The sequence below is a fragment of the Rana temporaria genome, chromosome 1 (assembly GCF_905171775.1).
Source record: "Rana temporaria chromosome 1, aRanTem1.1, whole genome shotgun sequence".
NCBI classification, from domain to species: domain Eukaryota; kingdom Metazoa; phylum Chordata; class Amphibia; order Anura; family Ranidae; genus Rana; species Rana temporaria.
The window spans coordinates 409,974,874-409,996,419 of NC_053489.1; the positions used below are offsets into that span (position 1 = coordinate 409,974,874).

Here is a 21,546-nt window from a genome sequence, read left to right on the forward strand (position 1 = left end):
TCCACGCTGCGCTCCACAAGCGGTTCAAGCCTCGCTTTCAGATCGCTCTACTGCAGGGTAGTTTCACGATTGCAGACTAACAGCGGTGAGAGCCGTCGGTGCGGAGGATGGTCTATGTGGACAGCTTTACCCCGGTTCCCTGCATACTTAGATGTGCCTATTTTATTCGTCAACTATGTGAGTTGCTAAATTTTGTACCATCTTTAAATCTTTTATCTTTTAGACTCTGTAGCTCCTGCTTGATTTTGCTTCTAATCCCCTTGTGGAGGTTGCCATCTGTGGATGGGCATTTTATGGTTACGCAACCCATCACATTGTTATAATCTTTTTATATGGACTATAAACTGAAGGACTTGAATAAATAACCATTGGAACAAATAATTAGAGTTTCCATTATTTCCTTTGGGGAAATTTGCTTTGATATACAAGTGCTTTGGATTGCAAGCATGTTTCTAGAACTAATTATGCTCGGTTTTACTGTATTTCTAAACTATAAAGAAAAGTCAAAGTGACACAGTATGCTTGAAAAAGCAATATTTTTTAATAAGTATTAATAGTACCGTATTTGCCGGTGTATAAGGCGACCGGGCATATTAGACGACCCCCTAATTTTACAGTTTTTTAAGATTTGTTGCCTGTACTCACCGTGTAAGACGACCCCCCTTCCGAAGCTTCCGACACTTCATATTTCTTCCTTCTGGAGCCATATTCTTCTTCATTCTTGCTGGAGCTGGAGCCATATTCTTCTTACTTCTTGCTGGAGCCAATCACGGCGAGCTATGTATTATATTAATGAATTGAAAGTCTGCTTGGATTGGCAGAGGCTGTAACATCATCAGCCCACGCCTCTCTGACTCTCAAAGCCAATCCGAGCAGGCTACTGTATGTAGCCTGCTTGGATTGGCAGAGGTTGTTACTCCAATCCAAGCAGGCTCTGTATTCATTTGAATACATCGTTCACCGGGATTGGCTAAGCAGTATATACTGTAGGTAGCCGAAGCTACATACCGTATTACCGCACATCCAGCAGACATCCGAGCAGCTGACCCGGCGTATAAGACGACCCCTGCTTTTTGGCCATTTTTTTTAAGTGTAAAAGGTAGTCTAAGGCCCCATACACACCATAGAATCTATCCGCAGATAAATCCCATCAAATGGGTTTCTGCGGATAGATCCTATGGTGTGTACACGCCAACGGATATTTATCCGCAGATAAATCTCCCCTGGAATGGATTTCCAGCAGATAAATATTTGTCGACATGCACAGAATATCTATCTGCTGGAATCCATTCCAACGGATGGATCCGCTCGTCTGTACAGACTTACCGGATCCATCCGTCCAAAGGGATTCCCCGCACGCGCCGTAATGAATAGACGCATGCGTGGAATTCCTTATATGACAGCGTCGCGCCCGTCGCCGCGTCATAATAGCGGCGACGGCGCGACACGTCATCGGCAGAGGATTTCAGCGCGGATTTCAATGCGATGGTGTGTACACGCCATCGCATAGAAATCCTCTGAAATCTTAGAGAGGATTTATCCGCGGATACGGTCCGCTGAACCGTATTCGCGGATAAATTCTATCGTGTGTATGGGGCCTGATACGCCAGCAAATACAGTAATTAATAATACACATTCACATAATTATCTAACAAAGTTGATATTTAAGGAGGGGCTCAGCTGGATCACATTGTTATGTCCCATGTAGATTTACTAGTTTTACTTATACCAAGTAATCGTTTCCTGACTATTTTCTGAATATTTTTTGTAGAGAAATGATGTTCTATTTTTAATTTAGTTCAAGTAAAGTAGTTTTGGATAGACACAGCAGTGCTATGTTATACGGGCCACCCGCAGAGCTGTTGTCTTTGTATGAAAGGTGATAGTTATCCATGGTGCCTATCTGCTTATCTCTGCCACTGCTCTGCATCACATAGGACCTTTGGGCATAAGTATGGCATAAATCTTTTAAGCTGTAAACTGGAAAAAAAGCTTTTGAGCTTGAAAAGAAATATGACAGTGAAATTGAAACATTATACTACTATTTTCCAGGGGAGATAACATATGGAGGAAGAGTAACTGATGCATGGGACCAAAGATGTTTAAGGACAATCCTAAGGAGATTCTTTTCTCCGGAGACCCTTGAAGACCATTACTGTTATTCTAGCTCAGGTAAAAAAATATAAGAATTTGTTCATGTATTTATCACTGCTCCTGTTTAAACTATTAACCTAATGAAGAACAATTTAATTACAGAAGAATGACAATCCGTTGTACTTTAAGGCCTCATGCACACTGGACATTATAAAAAACACCAGCAGCGTTAGCTGTAGAAAGCTGTAGCTGAATGAGTTTTGCAGCGTTTTAGCTGTAGCGTTCTTAGCTTTTTTTAACAAAACTATACTCCCACTAATGCCTCGTACACACGATCCAATTGTTGGCAGGGGGTTGTCTGTTGACAGACTGTTGTCCTAAAATCTGACCATTAGTACGCTCCTTCTGACAATTGTTGTCCAACTTTCGGCCAACAAATGTTGGAAAGCAGGGTATTAAATTTTTGGCCGGACATCGGTCTGTTGTCTGATTTTCGTATCATCAGTACACAAGTCTGTCACACAAAAGTTGAAAGTACAAACACGCATGCTCGGAATTCATGCTCACCAAGCACAAAATTAGCAGATGGGGCCCAAAGGGTGGCGCCCATGGGCTGAAATTTCTCGTAGTACGTCACTACATTTGTGTTTGTTGGCCAACGATTGTGTACCGTTAGTATGCATGACAAGATCCAGTCACACGTCTTTTGGACAAAAATCAGATGCTCGGTTGGTCAACAATCGGATTGTGTGTATGAGGCTTAACCACTTAAGGACCGGACCAATATGCTGCTAAATGACCCAAGGGGTTTTTACAATTCGGCACTGCGTCGCTTTAACAGACACAATTGCGCGGTCGTGCGACGTGGCTCCCAAACAAAATTGGCATCCTTTTTTCCCCACAAATAGAGCTTTCTTTTTGGGACCATCAGTGCTATAAAAATGCATTGATTACTGTAAAAATGTCACCGGCAGGGAAGGGGTTAACACTAGGGGGCGAGGAAGGGGTTAATTATGTTCCCTAGGTGTGTTCTAACTGAAGGGAGGGTGGGACTGACTAGGGGAAATGACAGATCGCTGTTCATACATTGTATGAACATGCGATCAGTCATTTCTCCCCCTGAAAGGACCGGGAGCTGTGTGTTTACACACACAGCTTCTGGTTCTTGCTCTGTAATGAGCGATCGCGGGTGCCCGGCTGTAATCGCGCCCGCCGGGCAAGCGCGTCAGCACCAGGGGCGAGCAGGGGGGGGCGTGCGCGCCCCTAGTGGATGAAATGCAATTTCGCGCAGCCGAGCCGACCTGCCAGCATAAAACTGTGGTGGCTGGTTGGCTAGTGGTTAAGAGGCTCCTCTGTCCTCCACGTATTACCTGTATTAATGGCACCTGTTTGAACTTGTTATCAGTATAACAGACACCTGTCCACAACCTCAAACAGTCACACTCCAAACTCTACTATGGTAAAGACCAAAGAGCTGTCAAAGGACACCAGAAACAAAATTGTAGACCTGCACCAGACTGGGAAGACTGAATCTGCAATAGGCAAGCAGCTTGGTGTGAAGAAATCAACTGTGGGAGCAATAATTAGAAAATGGAAGACATACAAGACCACTGATAATCTCCCTCGATCTGGGGCTCCACGCAAGATCACACCCCTGCTTAAGCCAGTACATGTCCGGGCCCGTCTGAGGTTTGCTAGAGAGCATTTGGATGATCCAGAAGAGGATTGGGAGAATGTCATATGGTCAGATGAAACCAAAGTAGAACTGTTTGGTAGAAACACAACTCGTCGTGTTTGGAGGAGAGAGAATGCTGAGTTGCAACCAAAGAAAACCATACCTACTGTGAAGCATGGGGGTGGCAACATCATGCTTCTGGCTGTTTCTCTGCAAAGGGAACAGGACAAGTGATCCATGTACATGAAAGAATGAATGGGGCCATGTATCGTGAGATTTGGAGCGCAAACCTCCTCCCATCAGCAAGGGCATTGAAGATGAAACGTGGCTGGGTCTTTCAGAATGACAATGATCCCAAACACACCGCCTGGGCAACAAAGGAGTGGCTTCGTAAGAAGCATTTCAAGGTCCTGGAGTGGCCTAGCCAGTCTCCAGATCTCAACCCCATAGAAAACCTTTGGAGGGAGTTGAAAGTCTGTGCCCAGCGACAGTCCCAAAACATCACTGCTCTAGAGGAGATCTGCATGGAGGAATGGGCCAACATACCAGCAACAATGTGTGACAACCTTGTGAAGACTTACAGAAAACGTTTGACTTCTGTCATTGCCAACAAAGGATATATAACAAAGTATTGAGATGAACTTTTGATATTGACCAAATACTCATTTTCCACCATAATTTGCAAATAAATTCTTTCCAAATCAGACAATGTGATTGTCTGGATTTGTTTCCACATTTTGTCTCTCATAGTTGTGGTATACCTATGATGACAATTACAGGCCTCTCTCATCTTTTTAAGTGGGAGAACTTGCACAATTGGTGGCTGAATAAATACTTTTTTTGCCCCACTGTAGGATGGAAAGTTGTCTGAATAGATTCTCACTGTAAGTTACCCCACTCAGTTGTCCTTTTCCATGTGGTTATGTGAGCCGCAAAGCTGAATCTTTTTTCTGTGTTTGTTTAAAGCAATACCCTAAGTCACTGGTTGATTATTATATTGTGTAATGGGTGTATTTAATGATGTGCAGATGCTGAGGAAGTCCTGGTTTATATTACCATATTTATCGGGGTATAGCGGTCACCCCTAATGTGGACCCGCAATTCCTGTGAAAAAAACATTTTAGTACTTAAAGTTTTGGTGTCTTGCGCGGCGTGCATCGGCGGCCTCGTCGGGTCCGGCGTCCGTCTGCAGCTTCGATGGTGTCCTCCTGGCTTCTCCCGCGCTGTCTCTCCCCGTCGAATTGCCGCTTCCCGCGCTCAGTTTGAATGCCTGCGCCGACATATACCGAGTGCAGTACACTCGGCTACATTCAGCCAGGCTCGGCTTCGCTCGTGCTCACGCTCTGTGACGTTAATGCGTGAGCACGAGCGAAGCCGAGCCTGGCCGAATGTAGCCGAGTGTACTGCACTCGGTATATGTCGGAGCAGGCATTCAAACTGAGCGCGGGAAGCGGATATCAGCGTATATCGCGCACCCACGATTTTCCCCTTAAAAAAGTGCGCTGTATACGCCGATAAATACGGTATTTTATAACAATTTTAGCACCAACAAAATCACCAACTCAACCTGGCTGTGCAATGCAATGCAGAAACTTCCCCATGGACAACCCAAATATGTTGTAAAGTACTGCCTATAAATGGCAAAACAAGAGACGTTACCACTGCATCCGCACACCGGACACCACAGCAGCCACAAGCAGAACCAACCTTCCACACATCACTCCTCCCCAAACTGCAGAAGAGCAGAGCGGTGGGCGGATGTTGCTGTATCGGTGACTGGTTGGGCTACATAGAAAACCAACCAGTAAATAAAGATCAGCAATTACTCTAGCAACTCTAGCACACCAAAGCGACTAGGAGACTCTAGTCTCGAACTGGTTTATACAAAGAGTTGATAACCCTTAAATATCTACACACCACATTTTTCTTTTTCACAAATGGTAACAACACACATTAAATTGTACAATAAATTATTTAACACCTGAAGAGTTACAAACTCCAAATGACTTCAGTAGTGCACACAAGTAAATGCCTTCTTCCGTACAATAAAATAACTAGTTCCCAAAAATGCATTATTCATACTGGTCAAGTACGGTAAATGCATTACATTTGTAGAGTTACAGCTGAGTAGTACAGGATGACATTTGGTAATGCAAAGTAGGCCTTGGTTGAGGTCCAGAATAATAGCAATATTTTAATTCTTTGTCTTATGAATTATAGAAATGTTGGGAATGTAACAGCCACATGATTTTAAATCAAAAATATTTCAGAGATAATTGTGTGATGGACATTATTATTATTATTAATTATCTTAGTCTAGAAATCCCCCTTTCCTCAGGCTACAGTATGTTTGTTTTCAATAAGCATAGATGCTTTTGTGCAAACCAATATTCTTTACATGCCTTTTCCCATTTAGAAAACAAATGAGCATAATCTAATGAGCTGTATTTTTAAACACACTTTAGGTATATATTTCAGTCCAGATGCTGACAGTCTGCAGTTGTATAAGGACTACATAGAAAATCTGACCTTGACCGATGATCCAGAAATATTCGGAATGCATGAAAATGCCAATTTAGCTTTCCAGGTTTGTGTGCTTATGGGTACTTGCTCTAATTTAATTGTGTGAAGCATGGATTGCACCACAGCTCAAAGGAAAATGATGATTTAATCATAATAGTCTGTTAAACACAGATAATAGGCGATAGTTGCCTTTGTATGTCAATCTTCCAAAAATAATGTGTCTTTTGAAACCATCAGATGGCAAACTGTACATAGGCTTTTCACAGAAATCCCAGCCATGGCAATGAATAATATTCAAACAAGGGCTATATAGAGCTTGGTTTCCTTAACCACCTCAATACAGGGTACTTTCACCCCCTTGCTGCCCAGACCATTTTTCAGCTTTCAGTGCTGTCACACTTTGAATGAATGAATGCTAAACTGTACCCATATGAAGTTTTTATCATTTTATTCACACACATAGAGCTTTCCTTTGGTGCTATTTAATCACTGCTGGGTTTTTAATAAAAAACAAAAAACAAAAAAAAAGGACAATTTTGAATTTTTTCCCCTTAGTTTTTGTAAATAAGTAATTTTTCTCCTTTACTGATGTGCACTGATGAGGCTGCACTGATGGGCACTGTTAGGATGCACTGATGAGGTGGCACTTATGGGCACTAATGAGGCAGCACTTATGGGCACTGATTTTACTGCCACTGATGAGGAGGCACTAATATGCCACACTTATGGGTGCCACTGATAAGCACTGATAGGCAGGGATGGACTGGCCATTGGGACTACAGGGAGTTTCCCGGTGGGCCGATGGCTTAGTAGGCCGGCTTCAGTGACAGCAGACCGCCTCCCCCACCGCTCCTCTGTCTCTCCCTTCCCACAGCGCTCACCTCCTCTCCCTCTCCGCAGCGCTCACCTGGGGGGAACAAAGAAGCAGGGGGAAGACCAGAGGAGGAGCAGGGGGGACGACAGAGGAGCATGGGGGGAGGGGACAGACAGCAGACTCAATAGCTATGGCCTGGGAGTTTCTCACTTCTGCCTAATCTTGTCCCATAAGGGGGGGCACCGAACTGATTCTTTGCCCGGGTGAAATAATGTCTAGCTTCCGCTCTGGTACTGCCTATAAGAGGACCAGTACCAGCCGTTCTACTCTAATAAAGTAGAATGGCTAGTGGCTAGTGAAGGGGGAGAGGGGGCTTGGGTGGCCGGGGGGGGTGCGGGAGTTGTCCGGCCGCCATGGGAGAGACCTATCAAAGTGGGCCAGTCTGGATGAAGTCTGGATGAAGTCCAGGGCCAAATTTCTGTCCCAGTCCAGCCCTGCTGATAGGCGGCACTGATGGGTGGAACTGGTGGGCACTGATAGGCACTGGTGGGCACTGATAGGCAGCACTGTTGGGCACTGAATCTTGGCACTGCTGGCGCTTTATTGTAATCAGGGCACTAATGATCAGTGCCCTAATTACTTGTTTTGCTGTCCCCTGCGAGGAGATCCTGCTGATCGGCTCCTCTCGCCACACACTCTGTCAATGTGAGGCGATGAGAGACGATTACTGGCCCTTCCGTGTTTACATGTGACCTGCTGTTATTGTGATTGGACACAGCCAAACACATGGTTAAAAAGCCACGTAATCGGCTCTTTACAGAGATCGGGATCACACATGAGAGCGGCCATTCTGGGACGATGTCATATGAATATAATATATTATAAATATAATATATTATAGCAGAAATAGTACAAAACTTAAAAAAAAAAAATTGTATTTACAAAATTATATTTTTATTTTTTAATGCTAATTCAATGTAATCTTTGTAAAATGCCTTACAAAATAAATAAAAATAAATAAAGTACTGGTAAATTTGTCACAGCACAAAACTGCGCCTTCTGAAAATGCTATTTTTGTGGTTAAGTACTTTCTAGGTCACTGATCTGGAACAGCATGCAGATAAGGAAGTCTGACTGTTTCTTTTTACAGTGGCAGTGATTGAAAAAGTATTGAAATCAAAACCGCACTGCAATGTGAATTTTTATTTGGAGGTCTGCAATCACAGCTCTAGCTTTTATAAGTGATTTGGAAAAACCAAGGAAATAACGCTTGAACTGTGTGTGCACTACATCCAACCACTGACCAAGTGAGGAAGAAGATCTCAGTGGGTACTAGCAGTGCAAGATTTCTTCAAGAATTAGGCAGATGTCCCACTAAAACATGCTTATTATTGCCTACTTTTAGACGCTTGGTACAATTCTTTATAACAATATTGTTTAAAATGACTGAACTGTACTTTTTTATGCAGCGCAAAGAGACAAGTACCTTGGTTAACACCATACTGGAGGTACAGCCAAGGTCTACAGCAAGGGGGACCGGGAAGAGCAATGATGAAATTGTCAGTGAACTAGCTACCTCCATCCTCTCAAAATTACCAGGTAATCATTGTTTTACAAGCAGCCTTTAAGCGCTTAACATAATATAAATAAATATATATATATATATATATATATATATATATATATATATATATATATATATATATATATATATATATATATATATGTTTTGACTTTGGTTTAAACAGAATTGGCTGTTTTACAAGGTAATGGTTTACAATCACTTTGCGGTATATCCATGGGATATATTCAAGGATCTTTGAAATCGTGTCCAATCCTTTGTTGAGGCCTTTGTTGAGGTCACATCACAGCATATAGTAATGATATTTCAGGACCCCTTCTTCAGACATCATCACATACCTAAAAAAGAGGTCCTGCACAGCCCTGAAACATTGCTACTCTATGCTGTGATTGCTTCAATAAACTTCTGGACACTGTTTTAACGATCCTTGATGTGGTGGCAATATATTCCTTAACCTTGTGTTGATACTGGTTCCCAACCCGTGGTCGCTGCAGCACCCACCTATCATACAACCATTTCCAGGAATGTGTATGACGCAAATATTTTACTGGACGTGGATATAACAGATCACAAATTACTATTTGGTACTGCAACCTGAAAAAATTGTACATAAAAAAATAAGAGCCACTGCTCGAAATCAGGTAGGAGCTGCAACCAATGAACATTAAGTAAAAGATTCTGCCTGCCACATATCCTACATTTTCTAAAAAGTTTTTACCCACCTGTGGTCAGATCAGTTTCTTATTTGGGAGCATTTTATTAAACTCTGCTTTCATTTTTTTTTATCTTTATCGTTAATGCTTTCAAAGAGTGATTATTAAAATATATAGCAATACAGAATTGTACCGTATATAGGACTGCTAGGGGAATACCCATGGAAAGAGTAGGGTGTGTTTAAGAGCCCTTTCACACTGGGGCGATGCGGGCATTAGCGGTAAAGCGCCGCTAGTTTTAGAGGCACTTTACCGCTGTTATTTAACCAGAAGGGGTTAAAAAGGGATTAAATGCGGCCATTTAGTGCTGCTTTCAAAGCGCTTTAAAAGTGGTGCCCATTCATTTCAATGGGCAGGGGCGGTGGAGGAGCGGTGTATACATCACTCCACCACCTCTTCAAAGACGCTGCTTGCAGGATGTTTTTTCCTGTCCTGCAAGGGCACCGCCCCAGTGTGAAAACACTCAGGCTTTCACACTGGGGCTGCAGAAGAGGCAGTTTACAGGTGCTTTACAGGCGCTAATTTTAGCGCAAAAATGCCTGTAAAGCACCTCAATGTGAAAGGGGTCTACGGGTTGTAGTGCCACAGAAACTAGAAAATTAGAACAGTTTGCTAAACCTAGGCAGATATTTTCCATTTGCAGAAAATAAACCCTTCTACTAATGACACCAGGGCTTTTTTTCAGGGGGAACTTGGGGGAACTCAGTTCCACCACCTCTGGCTCAGACCCTTTGGTGCCTGATCACCACAATCACTTGTAAACACAGAATTCTGGTTTCTGTGTTTACAAGTGACAGCTCTGCACTCTGTGTGTAACCACCTGAAGGGGGTCTTAAAGGGGCATTAAATACCGGGATTGCATTACATACAGAATGCAATCCTGGTATTTAATGCCCCTTTAAGATGCCTCTACTGTTTTTGAAATCTGAATGGGGTCGTGGTTGAGTTCCTGCACCTATTTTCTGAGAAAAAAAGCTCTGAATGACACTAATACAAATTTTGAATCTGAAACCATAAAATCCAGTCTAAATGTAAGATGTTTTAGACAGCACATGGGTTGCTGCTTTGGACATTCGGTAATAATGATGTTTTGACAGTATATTATTTTTCTGTGTAAAGGAATAATAATTTTCTGACAATCTTCATCTAGTGTGCAGCACTCAGCTATAATTTGTATATACTAAACAATGTCAGTTGTGGGATTAATACATAAACTTGAAATGTTTTGTAGAAAAACTGGACATGGAAGCTGCATCAGAAATGCTGTTTACTAAGGACCCCAAAGGACGTGTTAGTTCATTGACAACTGTACTTGGACAAGAAGTAGATCGGTTCAATAATCTTCTCAAAGTACTCAAAGTAAGTTTACTTGAAATTAAAAAAAATTCAATTGATTTTCTTAGGTGTTAAAGCTCAATTGAAAATTCTATTTTTTAGTATATAACGATGCAAAGAATGCAGGAAAGCAGTGTTCAGGCCCTATTTTCATGTTATGTCTAATTCAGCTCCAGTGGCAGCACAAAGTTTTTTTTTTCTCAGTTTAGGCCGATATGTATTCTTATACATATTTTTGGTAAAAAAAATCGCAATAAGCATATATTGATTGGTTTGCACAAAAGTTATAGCGTATACAAAATAAGGTATAGATTTATGGCTTTTTTATTATATTTTTTTATTTACTAGTAATGGCGGCGATCTACACCTTTGACACATTTTTGGGACCATTGTCATTTATACAGCTATTAGTGCTATACAAATTCACTAATTACTGTATAAATGTCACTGGCAGGGAAGGGGTTAACACTAGGGGGCGATCAAGGGGTAATTGTGTTCCCTAATGTGTGTTCTAACTGTAGAGGGAGGGGAATCACTATAGGAGATGACAGATCGTGGTTCCCAGTTTATATAAACTCACGATCTGTATCTCCTCTCGGAACAGAACAGTGATGTGTGTGTTTACACACACACGTCCCTGTTCTGCTTCTCGTGCCCGCGATCACTCGTGACTGGTGGTAACGAGCATCGGCACCCCGCCTCCAGCAGTACACGCGCATACGTTATTCCGCTTAAACGAACCGACGCACAGCTACAACGGTTTGTAGGATCATGTATAATGACGGCGACAAGTGGTTAAAGTGGTTGTAAACCCACGAAAAAATAAATAAATAAAACCTGCAAGACAAAGGCATAATGAGCTGGTATGCATAGCATACTAGCTCATTATAAAATACTTACCTCAGATAGAAGCCCCCGCAGCGGTCCCAGAACACCACTGTGGCTGGTGACATGTCTCCCGGGGTTATTTCAGGGTATTGTGGGCTCCGGTGCTGTGATTGGCCAGAGCCGCGCTCCCGTCACTCCCAGCAGCTGAAGAAACAGCATGAGCGAGCCATTTTTTCAGTGTGCATGTGCCAATGATGTTGGCACATGCTGATACAATGACTATCTCCTAAACTGTGCAAGTTTAGGAGATATTCCCGCTACCTACAGTTAAGCCTTATTATAGGCTTACCTGTAGGTAAAAGTGGTGTGTAAGGGTTTTCAACAACATTAATCTCTTGCCTACAGTCTACTGTATATATACGGCAGCAAGGCAGCTCTCCTGCACAGGATTCTGGAGCACGTGCGCACACCGCTGGCGGCCTGCTTCAGCTGTGATCCTTTGGTACACAGGCAGAACGGCAGCCTGCCTATGTAAACAAGGCAGATCGTCATTCTGTCAGAACAGAAGGCATGGATTTTGTGTCTCTGCTAAACAGGGCACCGCTCTTTGCATTCTACTAGTAGAAGTACCTCCCCCACAGTAGTAAAGCACTGGTCAGGAACACATTTAACCCTTTGATTGGCCCTGATGTTAATCTCTTTCCAGCCAGTGTCATTAGTACAGTGCATTAGTGTCACTGGTCCCCAAAGTGTGTCAAAAGTGTCCACCACAATATCGCAGTCCAGCTATAAGTCTCTGATCACCGCCATTACTAGTAAAACAAAATTATATATGTATACTATAGTTTGTAGATGCTATAACTTTTGTGCAAACTAATCAATATACGCTTATTGGGATTTTTTTAACCAAAAATATGTAGTAGAATACATATTGGCATAAATTGATGAAGAAATTTGACTTTTTTCTATTTTTTACTGGATATGTTTTATAGCAGAAAGTAAAAAATATTGTTGTTGTTTTTTCAAAATTTTTGGTCCTTTTTCGTTTATAGCGCAAAAAATAAAAACTGCATAGGTGATCAAATACCACCAAAAGAAAGTTCCATTTGTGGGAAAAGGGGACATGCATTTTGTTTGGGTACAGTGTTGCACGACCGTGCAATTGCAAAAAATGGCCTGGTCATGAAGGAGGGTAAATCTTCCGGAGGTCAAGTGGTTAAACCCAAACTTAAAACTGTTGCAACTTACCAAATCTAATTCCGCGTACACATGATCAGAAATTCCGACAAGAAAACCGTGGATTTTTTTCTGACTGAATGTTGGCTCAAACTTGTGTTGCATACACACGATCACACAAAATTCCGACAGTCAAGTTTAATGATTCCGAGCATGCGTCGACTTGATTCCGAACATACGTGTTTTTGCATACAGACAGTTCAATGATTCCGAGCATGCGTAAGATTTTTGTGAGTCGGAATTGCATACAGACGATCGGAATTTCCGACAAGAACTTTTCCCGTCAGAAAATTTGAGAACCAGCTCTCCAATTTTTGCTAACGGAAATTCCGACAGAAAAAGTCAGATGGGGTCTATACATGGTCGGAATTTCCGACCAAAAGCTCACATCGAACTTTGCTTGTTGGAAATTCCGATCGTGTGTACGTGGCATTAGATGTGGTAGCTGCATTGTTTTTTCTTTGTTTATTTTCACTTGGTGATCAGACCAGTAAGGCTGGTATGTTCGACTTCCTTTAAGCCTCGGTTCACACTGCTGTGACCTGCGGTGCGACTTTGCCAACTTGCTGGCGACTTGAGTACTACGTTGATAGAAGTATAGAATAAACGTTGGATAGTCCCTTTGAAGTAGTAGAGAAAACTTTTTTTAAAGTTGGAGCGACTTCAGTAGTGCTAATTAAGACTAACAGGGGATTTCACATGTCACACGACATGGGGTATTAAGTTGTATCCGAAGTCGCAGCAGTGCGAACTAAGCCTAACAGGCCAAGCAGTCAAGCAAATGTAGCAGTTAGAGGGTTGAGACAAACCATTACCACTGAGGGGTGGTTACAATGGTTAGCTTTTTTTATATATCTAGAAAAAACTGTTAAGTATTTGCTGGAGTTCAATTTTCTAGTTAAGTACATCTAAAATTGCTAGTACATCTAACACTGCCCTCCCGTAGCCTAGTGATACGCCGGCGTACTTTCAAATTTCCCGCATCGTATCTTTGTTTTGAATCCTCAAAACAAGATATGACGGCTTCTGGGTTGGATCCGACAGGCGTACGTCTTCGTACACCTTCGGATCTTAGATGCAATTCTTCGGCGTCCACTGGGTGGCGTTCCCGTTGTTTTCCACGCCGAGTATGCAAATGAGCTATTTCCGACGATCCACGAACATACGAGCGGCCGTCGCATTCTTTAACGTCGTCTCTAGTCGGCTTTTTTCGGCGTATAGTTAAAGCTGCTATTTGGTGGTGTATGCAATGTTAAGTATGGCCGTCGTTCCCGCGTATAATTTTAAATTTTTCTTTTCTTTTGCGTAAGTCGTCCGTGAATCGGGCTGGACGTAATTTACGTCCACGTCAAAAAAAATGACGTCCTTGCGACGTCATTTAGCGCAATGCACGGCGGGAAATTTAGGAACGGAGAATGCGTAGTTCGTTCGGCGCTGGGACGCGCTTCATTTAAATGAAACATGCCCCCTACTCGCCGATTTGAATTACGCGCCATTACGCCGCGAGAGATAGACTACGTCGCCGTAACTTACGGCGCAAATTTTTTCTGGATTCGAAGCAAAGAGAAGTAAGTTACGGCGGCGTAGCATATCTCAGATATGCTGCGCCGGGGCAGATCTTTGTGGATCTGCCCCTCGGTCTTTAAGTGATCTTGTCCAAAGTGAATGTAATAAAGCTAACCTTGTTTTCTGGGTTTAGCTTGTGGAGGTAGAAATAGAGATTGATGTAGAGAGCAAGGCATACTCACTTACCTGTTGTTAATGGGTCAGTCCACCTAAACGTGTTATTTTAGATACAGGTGAAGCCTGTTGGCCACTACCAGCCGCTTAGCACATGGTATAATCTACCTACATTTCTAGATACATCAGTTTGTAGTTGGTAAATCAGGATGAGATTATTGTACTATTAGTAGAGGCATGTCTATAGAATTGCCAAAGCAGGAAATAAATAGTGCTCTGCTAGTTATGATTTAATAAGTAAACAAACGGGAATACTTTTAAGAGGGGGGCAAAGGGGAGCCTATAATTTTGCTATAAGACTTTGTTATTAGTATAGTTATTCCCTTAAATAATGCATGTTGTTGTTGTAAGCTTTAACATTCGCAAAACCTATGTTGTGCTAAGTATAATGCAGCTATTCCACATATAATTTGTTCTGTTTTTCCCCACAGAATTCTCTGGAGACCCTCAATAAAGCTATTGCTGGCTTTGTGGTCATGTCTGAGGAAATGGAGCAAATATACAAGAGCTTCCTGAACAATCAGGTTCCTACATTGTGGGCTGATGCTGCATATCCCTCATTAAAACCCCTGGGATCCTGGGTCAAAGACCTGCTACTGAGGACCTCATTTATAGATGTAAGTAAGCAAGAAATGCTGGCTGATCCTAAATCAAATATTGTATTCACATTGGATAATAGTCTCTGTTGAAAGTACAAAACTTAATAACATGCATAATAATATGAATTTTCTTTAGGCATGGATTCGAATAGGTCAGCCAAAGTCTTTCTGGATTTCGGGGTTCTTTTTCCCTCAGGGATTTCTTACAGGTAAGGTAATGCACTATTATCCACTAATTCGGATTGCATTTGGTGCTTTGATTTTTGTTTTATATGGTAGTAGCCACTCTGCAAAGGATTACACATACAGGGACCTCCACATTACACAGTTCCCTTGTAATCCACAGCCATCATATTAAAGGGACAGTCCTATTAAAACTGATATTTCAGTTTTTAATAGATGCCTATTGGGGATCCTATTGCTGAGATATCTGTACTTGGTATCCTAGGTCTTCATACTTGCTGTGGCTGTTTAATGTTTTATTTATTTTATACAACTCAGAATGCAATATGAGGAGCTGAAAAAAGCAAGAATTCAAATCAAGGGGACAGAAGACAAAAGGAGAGCTAAGAATCAGGGCAGTTTTAAAGCAGGGAAACTTTTAGAGTATTTGGAAAATATACAGTGCCTTTTTACCTATTTTGTTACATTACAGCCTTTAGTTCAATGTTGTTTTAATCTGAATTATATGTGATGGATCAGAACACAATAGTCTAAGTTGGTGAAGTAAAATTAGAAAAATATATACATAAAACTATTTTTCAGAAATAAAAATCTGATAGTTGGCATGTGCGTATGTATTCACCCCCTTTGTCATGAAGTCCATAAAAAGCTCTGGTGAAACTAATTACCTTTAGACGTCACATAATTAGTGAAATTATGTCCACCTGTGTGCAATCTAAGTGTTACATGATCTGTCATTACATATGCACACACCTTTTTGAAAGGCCACCAAGGCTGCAACACCTAAGCAAGAGGCACCACTAACCAAACACTGCCACGAAGACCAAGGAACTCTCCAAACAAGTAAGGTACAAGGTTGTTAAGAAGTACAAGTCAGGGTTAGGTTATAAAAAAAAAATATCCAAATCTTTGATGATCCCTAAGAGCACCATCAAAGATATCATAGCCAAACAGAAAGAACATGGCACAACAGCAAACCTGCCCAGAGACGGAATGGGCAAGGAGGGATAAGAGAGGCAGCACAGAGACCTAAGGTAACCCTGGAGGAATTGCAGAGTTCCACAGAGTCTGGAGTATCTGTACATAGGACGACAATAAGCCGTACGCTCCAAAGAGTTGGGCTTTATGGCAGAGTGGCCAGCAGAAAGCCTTTACTTTGAGCAAAAAACAAAATTACACGTTTTGAGTTTGCGAAAAGGCATGTGGGAGACTCCCAAAATGTATGGAGGAAGGTGCTCTGGTCTGATGAGACTAAAATTTAACTTTTTGGCCTTCAAAGAAAACTCTATGTCTGGCGCAAACCTAACACATCACATCACCCAAAGAACACCATCAGCAGTCGGGACTGGGAAACTGGTCAGAGTTGAGGGAAAGATGGTGCTAAATACAGGAAAATTCTTGCGCAAAACCTGTACCCATGTGTGTGTGATTTGAGGCTAGAATGGAGGTTCACCTTCCAGCAGGACAATGACCCCAAACACACTGCTGAAGCAACACTTGAGTGGTTTAAGGGAATGAGTGTGTTGGAATGGCCTAGTCAAAGCCCAGACCTCAATCTAATAGAAAATCTGTGGTCAGACTTAAAGATTGCTGTTCACAAGTGCAAACCATCCAACTTGAAGGAGCTGGAGCAGTTTTGCAAGGAGGAATGGGCAAAAATCACAATGGTAAGATGTGGCAAGCTAATAGAGACGTATTGACTTTTTTTTTTGGGGGGGGGGGGTGAATAGTTATGCACATTGACCTTTTTGTTGTTTTGTCCTATTTGTTGTTTGCTTCACAATAAAAAAAACATCTTCATAGTTGTGGGCATGTTTTGTAAATTAAATAATGCAAATCCTCAAACAATCCATGTTAATTCCAGGTTGTGAGGCAACAAAACATGAAAAATGCCAAGGGGGGTGAATACTTTTGCAAGGCACTGTAAGAAACTAGGGTGGTCTCTGGCCATTAGGATCCACCAATGACTAAAAAATATCTCTCTGAGTGGATTGACCCTTTAATTGTCAAATATATTACAGTAAGATGTTAAAGAATGCAAAGGTACATATTAGTTTGCTTATACTCTACTAAACTAACAATCAGTTTGCACAGTAGTTGACAAAAAGGACTATCCATAGAAATAGTTTTTCATTTAAAACTACTGCTAGATTTCAAGCAGTCTAATGTGTAATCACATCAATGAAAGCGGATTAGAGACTATAATTCATAAAAAAAATCCAAACAGAATTTAAAGTGTATTTAAACCCAAAAACAAAGTCTTTTAACTTAACACATTAAAACACACTAAAAGCATATTGAGTGCTTTGAGTAAAATGCATAAGCATTTTCTAATGCATGGGTGCAAACGGGTCCTAAATGTAAAATTAAAAGCATTTTGTGTTATCTGTTATATAAAGCCAAAACAGTACCTGTTGATACTGACAGAAATCTTGTAAGCTGCCTTCATGTGCTCTGCCTTTGCTGCAGTGGCGTCCCTTCCATTAGGGGCACCCGGGTGCCGCCTCCTCTCTCCTCGCCACCCCCTGTATGCATAATAGATAGATTCATGCATATTCAAAATAGGCTGGGGGCTCGGGTTACAGAGGATGTGACCAGAGCCCACCTAGGTGTGTTACAACAGTGAATGAATATTCAATGATCCTCAATCCGGCCATTCAGAAGCGAGTGTGAGACCCGTTTTCCGATTAGCCCAAAAGAGAAGACTCCAGATTTTCTGCCGAGGAGGAGAGAGGAAACTTGTGCGGCTGCCATCGCCGAGATGACCCATGGAGAGCAGAAGAACGAGAGGTTGCTGCCGCCAAGCAGGGGAAGACGCAGGTGATGGGATAAGTGCTACGACCGAGGGGGGGGGGGGGGTTATGGTGCCACCCCCCCAAAAAATTCCACTGGCTGCCACTGATTTGCTGATTGTTATTATTTAATACTGTTCTACACTAGTAGTAACTACTTAAGAGGTGAACATATAGGCAGTCCCATCCTGTTTCTATTGTCCTGATAGTGAGCACTGTCCTGATATTGTGAGCACTTTCACTGTAGTGTGTAGGAAGTATGTTACTGTCAAAATCACAAGGTAATTATTATAAAAGCAAAACAACTTGAAAGAAGAGGAACTAATGAAGCCACCACATCCAATGAGTGGTACACTGCAATATATAATATTTTTGTGTTTGGGTTTACATACACTTTAAATATTGTATAGAAATGGTAGGATGAAATTTGCTACTGGCAAGATCATCAGGTAGAAATAAAGATATGCAGTCACCATTTATAAATTGGCAAGCTGTAATATATTACCGTATGTTCTTGTTACTGAGTGTGGATACTGTATGCTTTCAGTTAAAAGTGTTAGTTAAATGGACATGGGTTGAGGGTTAGGTTGAGAGCTACTTGATTTAAGGTTTTCATCAACATATACATTATACTCTGTAAACATTGGTGCAAAATGTGTATCCTTAATGTACATTTTGCTTGTGCTAAACATATACAGTATGTGCTTATAACCTTTCCTCAGTGCTGAAAATGATGCATTTTCTGAGAAAAAAAATCACCATGCCACCCAGATATGCTACATAACACCCCTCACACTTTTGCCATATGGTTAATTCGTAAAGTAGTCCCCAAGCATCATCATCTTCAAGTTGCGTTTAGTAAAACTCAAGTTGACCTTTTTATAGTTGTGTGTAGTGATATTTATACCCCACGAGCATTGTGTCTGCAGTGTACAAGGCCACTAAATGCAGATAGAAGTTGAAGTTGAGTATGGAGAACACCTTAGCTCCTTACTAGTTGCAGCCTGATCTTATATGACCAGAGAACACAGAACTAAAAAACGAAGTTCCTAAAAATGTTTAACTGTATTACATTTTTGTGTATGTAATATAACTGTTTATGTTAAGTGATCTTCTTTTGTTTTAGGAACACTTCAAAACCATGCTCGAAAATATAACTTGCCTATAGATGAACTTAATTTCCATTACAACATTCTTCCGTGTTATCGAGACCAGGCAGCTGTCATTGAGGGCATTAAAAGCATCAAGTTCGGAGAAGAGCTGCCAATGGATAAACAGGTATACATAACTATTGTCTAAATAAGCTTAAATTTTTTTAGTAAAGTGTAATGCATACATTTTGAATTATGGTCATTCTTACTAACCACAACATTTTGCATCTTTATTACTTGTCATCTATCAGCTAGGGACATGGGAGTATAGGAGAATGTGTGGTTCAAATGACCTGTTAACCACTTCAGCCCCGGAAGGATTTACCCACATCCCGACCAGGCAGTTTTTTGCGATACGGCACTACGTTATTTTAACTGACAATTGAGTGGTCGTGCAACGCTGTACCCAAACAAAATTGATGCCCATTTTTCCCCACAAATAGAGCTTTCTTTTGGTAGTATTTGATCACCTCTGCGATTAAATTTTTTTGCGCTATAAACAAAAAGTAAACCATAAATTAAAAAATAAAACATACTTTCTGCTATAATACATATCGCCCAAAAAATTATTTATTCATCAGTATAGGCCAATATGTAATCTGCTACATATTGTTGATAAAAAAATTGCAATAAGCGTATATTTATTGGTTTGCGCAAAAGTTATAGCATCTACAAAATAGGGGAAAGATTTTGGGGCTTTTTTTTATTGTTTTTAATCGTAATGGTGGCGATCTGCAATTTTTTGCAGGATTGTGACATTGCGGCTGACAAATCTGTCCCTAAGTGACACTTTTTGGTGACCAGTGACACCAATACAGTGCTATAAAAATGGCACTGCCAGGGAAGGGGTTAACACTAGTGGTGATCAAAGGGTTAAAGGGGTTGTAAAGGTTTCTTTTTTTGTTAAATAACAAAAAATTACCTCCACTGTGCAGTTCGTTTTGCACAGAGTGGCCCCGATCCTCGTCTTCTGGGGTCCCTCGGCAGCTGTCTCTGCTCCTCCCCGCAAGAGCTAACCCCCCTCTGGGAAGGGCTCTGCCAAGAGGGTTAGCTTGTGGGCGCGCTCCCGTTTCATACAGTCGGCGGCCACAGCCGCCAGTGTATAACTCGGCCCTTCCCCCTCGGCACGCCAGTGGCTGCACTGCTATCAATCATCCAATGAAAAGCCGCCTCAAGCTGGGGGGGGAAAGCATCGCCGGATCGTGCCCATGGAGATTCAGGGCTCAGGTAAGTAAAACAGGGGCTCGGGGGGGGGGGGGGCGGAGAGTGCAAGGTGTTTTTTCGCCTAAATACATAGGATGCAGTAAGGTGAAAAAACACAAAGCTTTTCAACCCCTTTAAGTGTTCCCTAGGGAGGTGCTTTCCAACTTGCAGGGGGATGGGCTCACTTGGAGTAGAGAGAGATCGCTGTTCCTGATCACTAGGAACAGCACATCTCTCTCGCCTCCCCTGTCAGAACGGGGATTTGCCTTGTTTACAAAGACAGATCCCCGAACTACCTCGCTTTCCCGCGATTGTCTGTGGCCGGAGGACATTGAGTCTTCTGGACCAGCGAGCGTGCACCCGCAAAAGCCAGTGCACGAACCAACATGCCAGTACGTACATTCACGCAGATGAGCCAACTTGCCTCAGTATAACTGCAGTGGCTGTTAGGCTACTAGTTAAAGTAGAAGTCTTGTATATTATTTAATAGGGCAGCATTAGAACCTCTGCAAGTTTTTTTTTTTAACTGTCTATTAACCCATGTGATTTCCCATTCTAGCTTTGCTGCCGTATTCAAAAAAAATTCATTAGAAGTCACACAAACCAATAAGAACTTGTCAAAGGTTCTAATCCTTTCTCGATCTACAACTAGAAAAAAATGTTGGGTACATTTGTGAAAGTACATACAGTTTTAACTATGATCTAATAGACTAGAATACATATTTTGTGTGGTGTTGGTTTTGTACACCTGTCTCTCACAACAGTGCAGTAGACCTTGCAAGGAAAGAAAATAAGTGGAACTATGGGGGTGTATATGCAAAAAACTCCAATGATCACTGGTGCCAAACCGTGGCCATGTCTCCTAATTCACATTTGAAAATGTTCTTGTTTTTTTTATTTAAACACTTATATTTAACATAATAACTTAACATATTTAACCACATAAATACAGTATGTATCTATGTTATACAGATTTTTTTTCATACTGTTTGACTAAAATTGAAGCAGACTTTGCAGAGCTATTTCATTGGCTTAGTCTTCATATGTTCCTTTATATTTTTTTTAAACCTTCTGTTGA

At 41.6% G+C, this 21,546-nt stretch overlaps 1 protein-coding gene across 1 annotated transcript in view; it reads left to right on the forward strand.

The window, feature by feature from the left end:
- DNAH6 (dynein axonemal heavy chain 6) overlaps positions 1-21,546 on the forward strand; it is a 386,479-nt gene that overhangs the window by 356,889 nt on the left and 8,044 nt on the right. Inside the window, exons 69-75 of the mRNA XM_040324272.1 lie at positions 2,053-2,172; positions 6,235-6,356; positions 8,576-8,705; positions 10,633-10,760; positions 14,972-15,157; positions 15,276-15,348; positions 19,241-19,392. Coding sequence (XP_040180206.1) covers positions 2,053-2,172; positions 6,235-6,356; positions 8,576-8,705; positions 10,633-10,760; positions 14,972-15,157; positions 15,276-15,348; positions 19,241-19,392 — 911 coding nt within the window. The remainder of the gene's footprint in view (positions 1-2,052; positions 2,173-6,234; positions 6,357-8,575; positions 8,706-10,632; positions 10,761-14,971; positions 15,158-15,275; positions 15,349-19,240; positions 19,393-21,546) is intronic.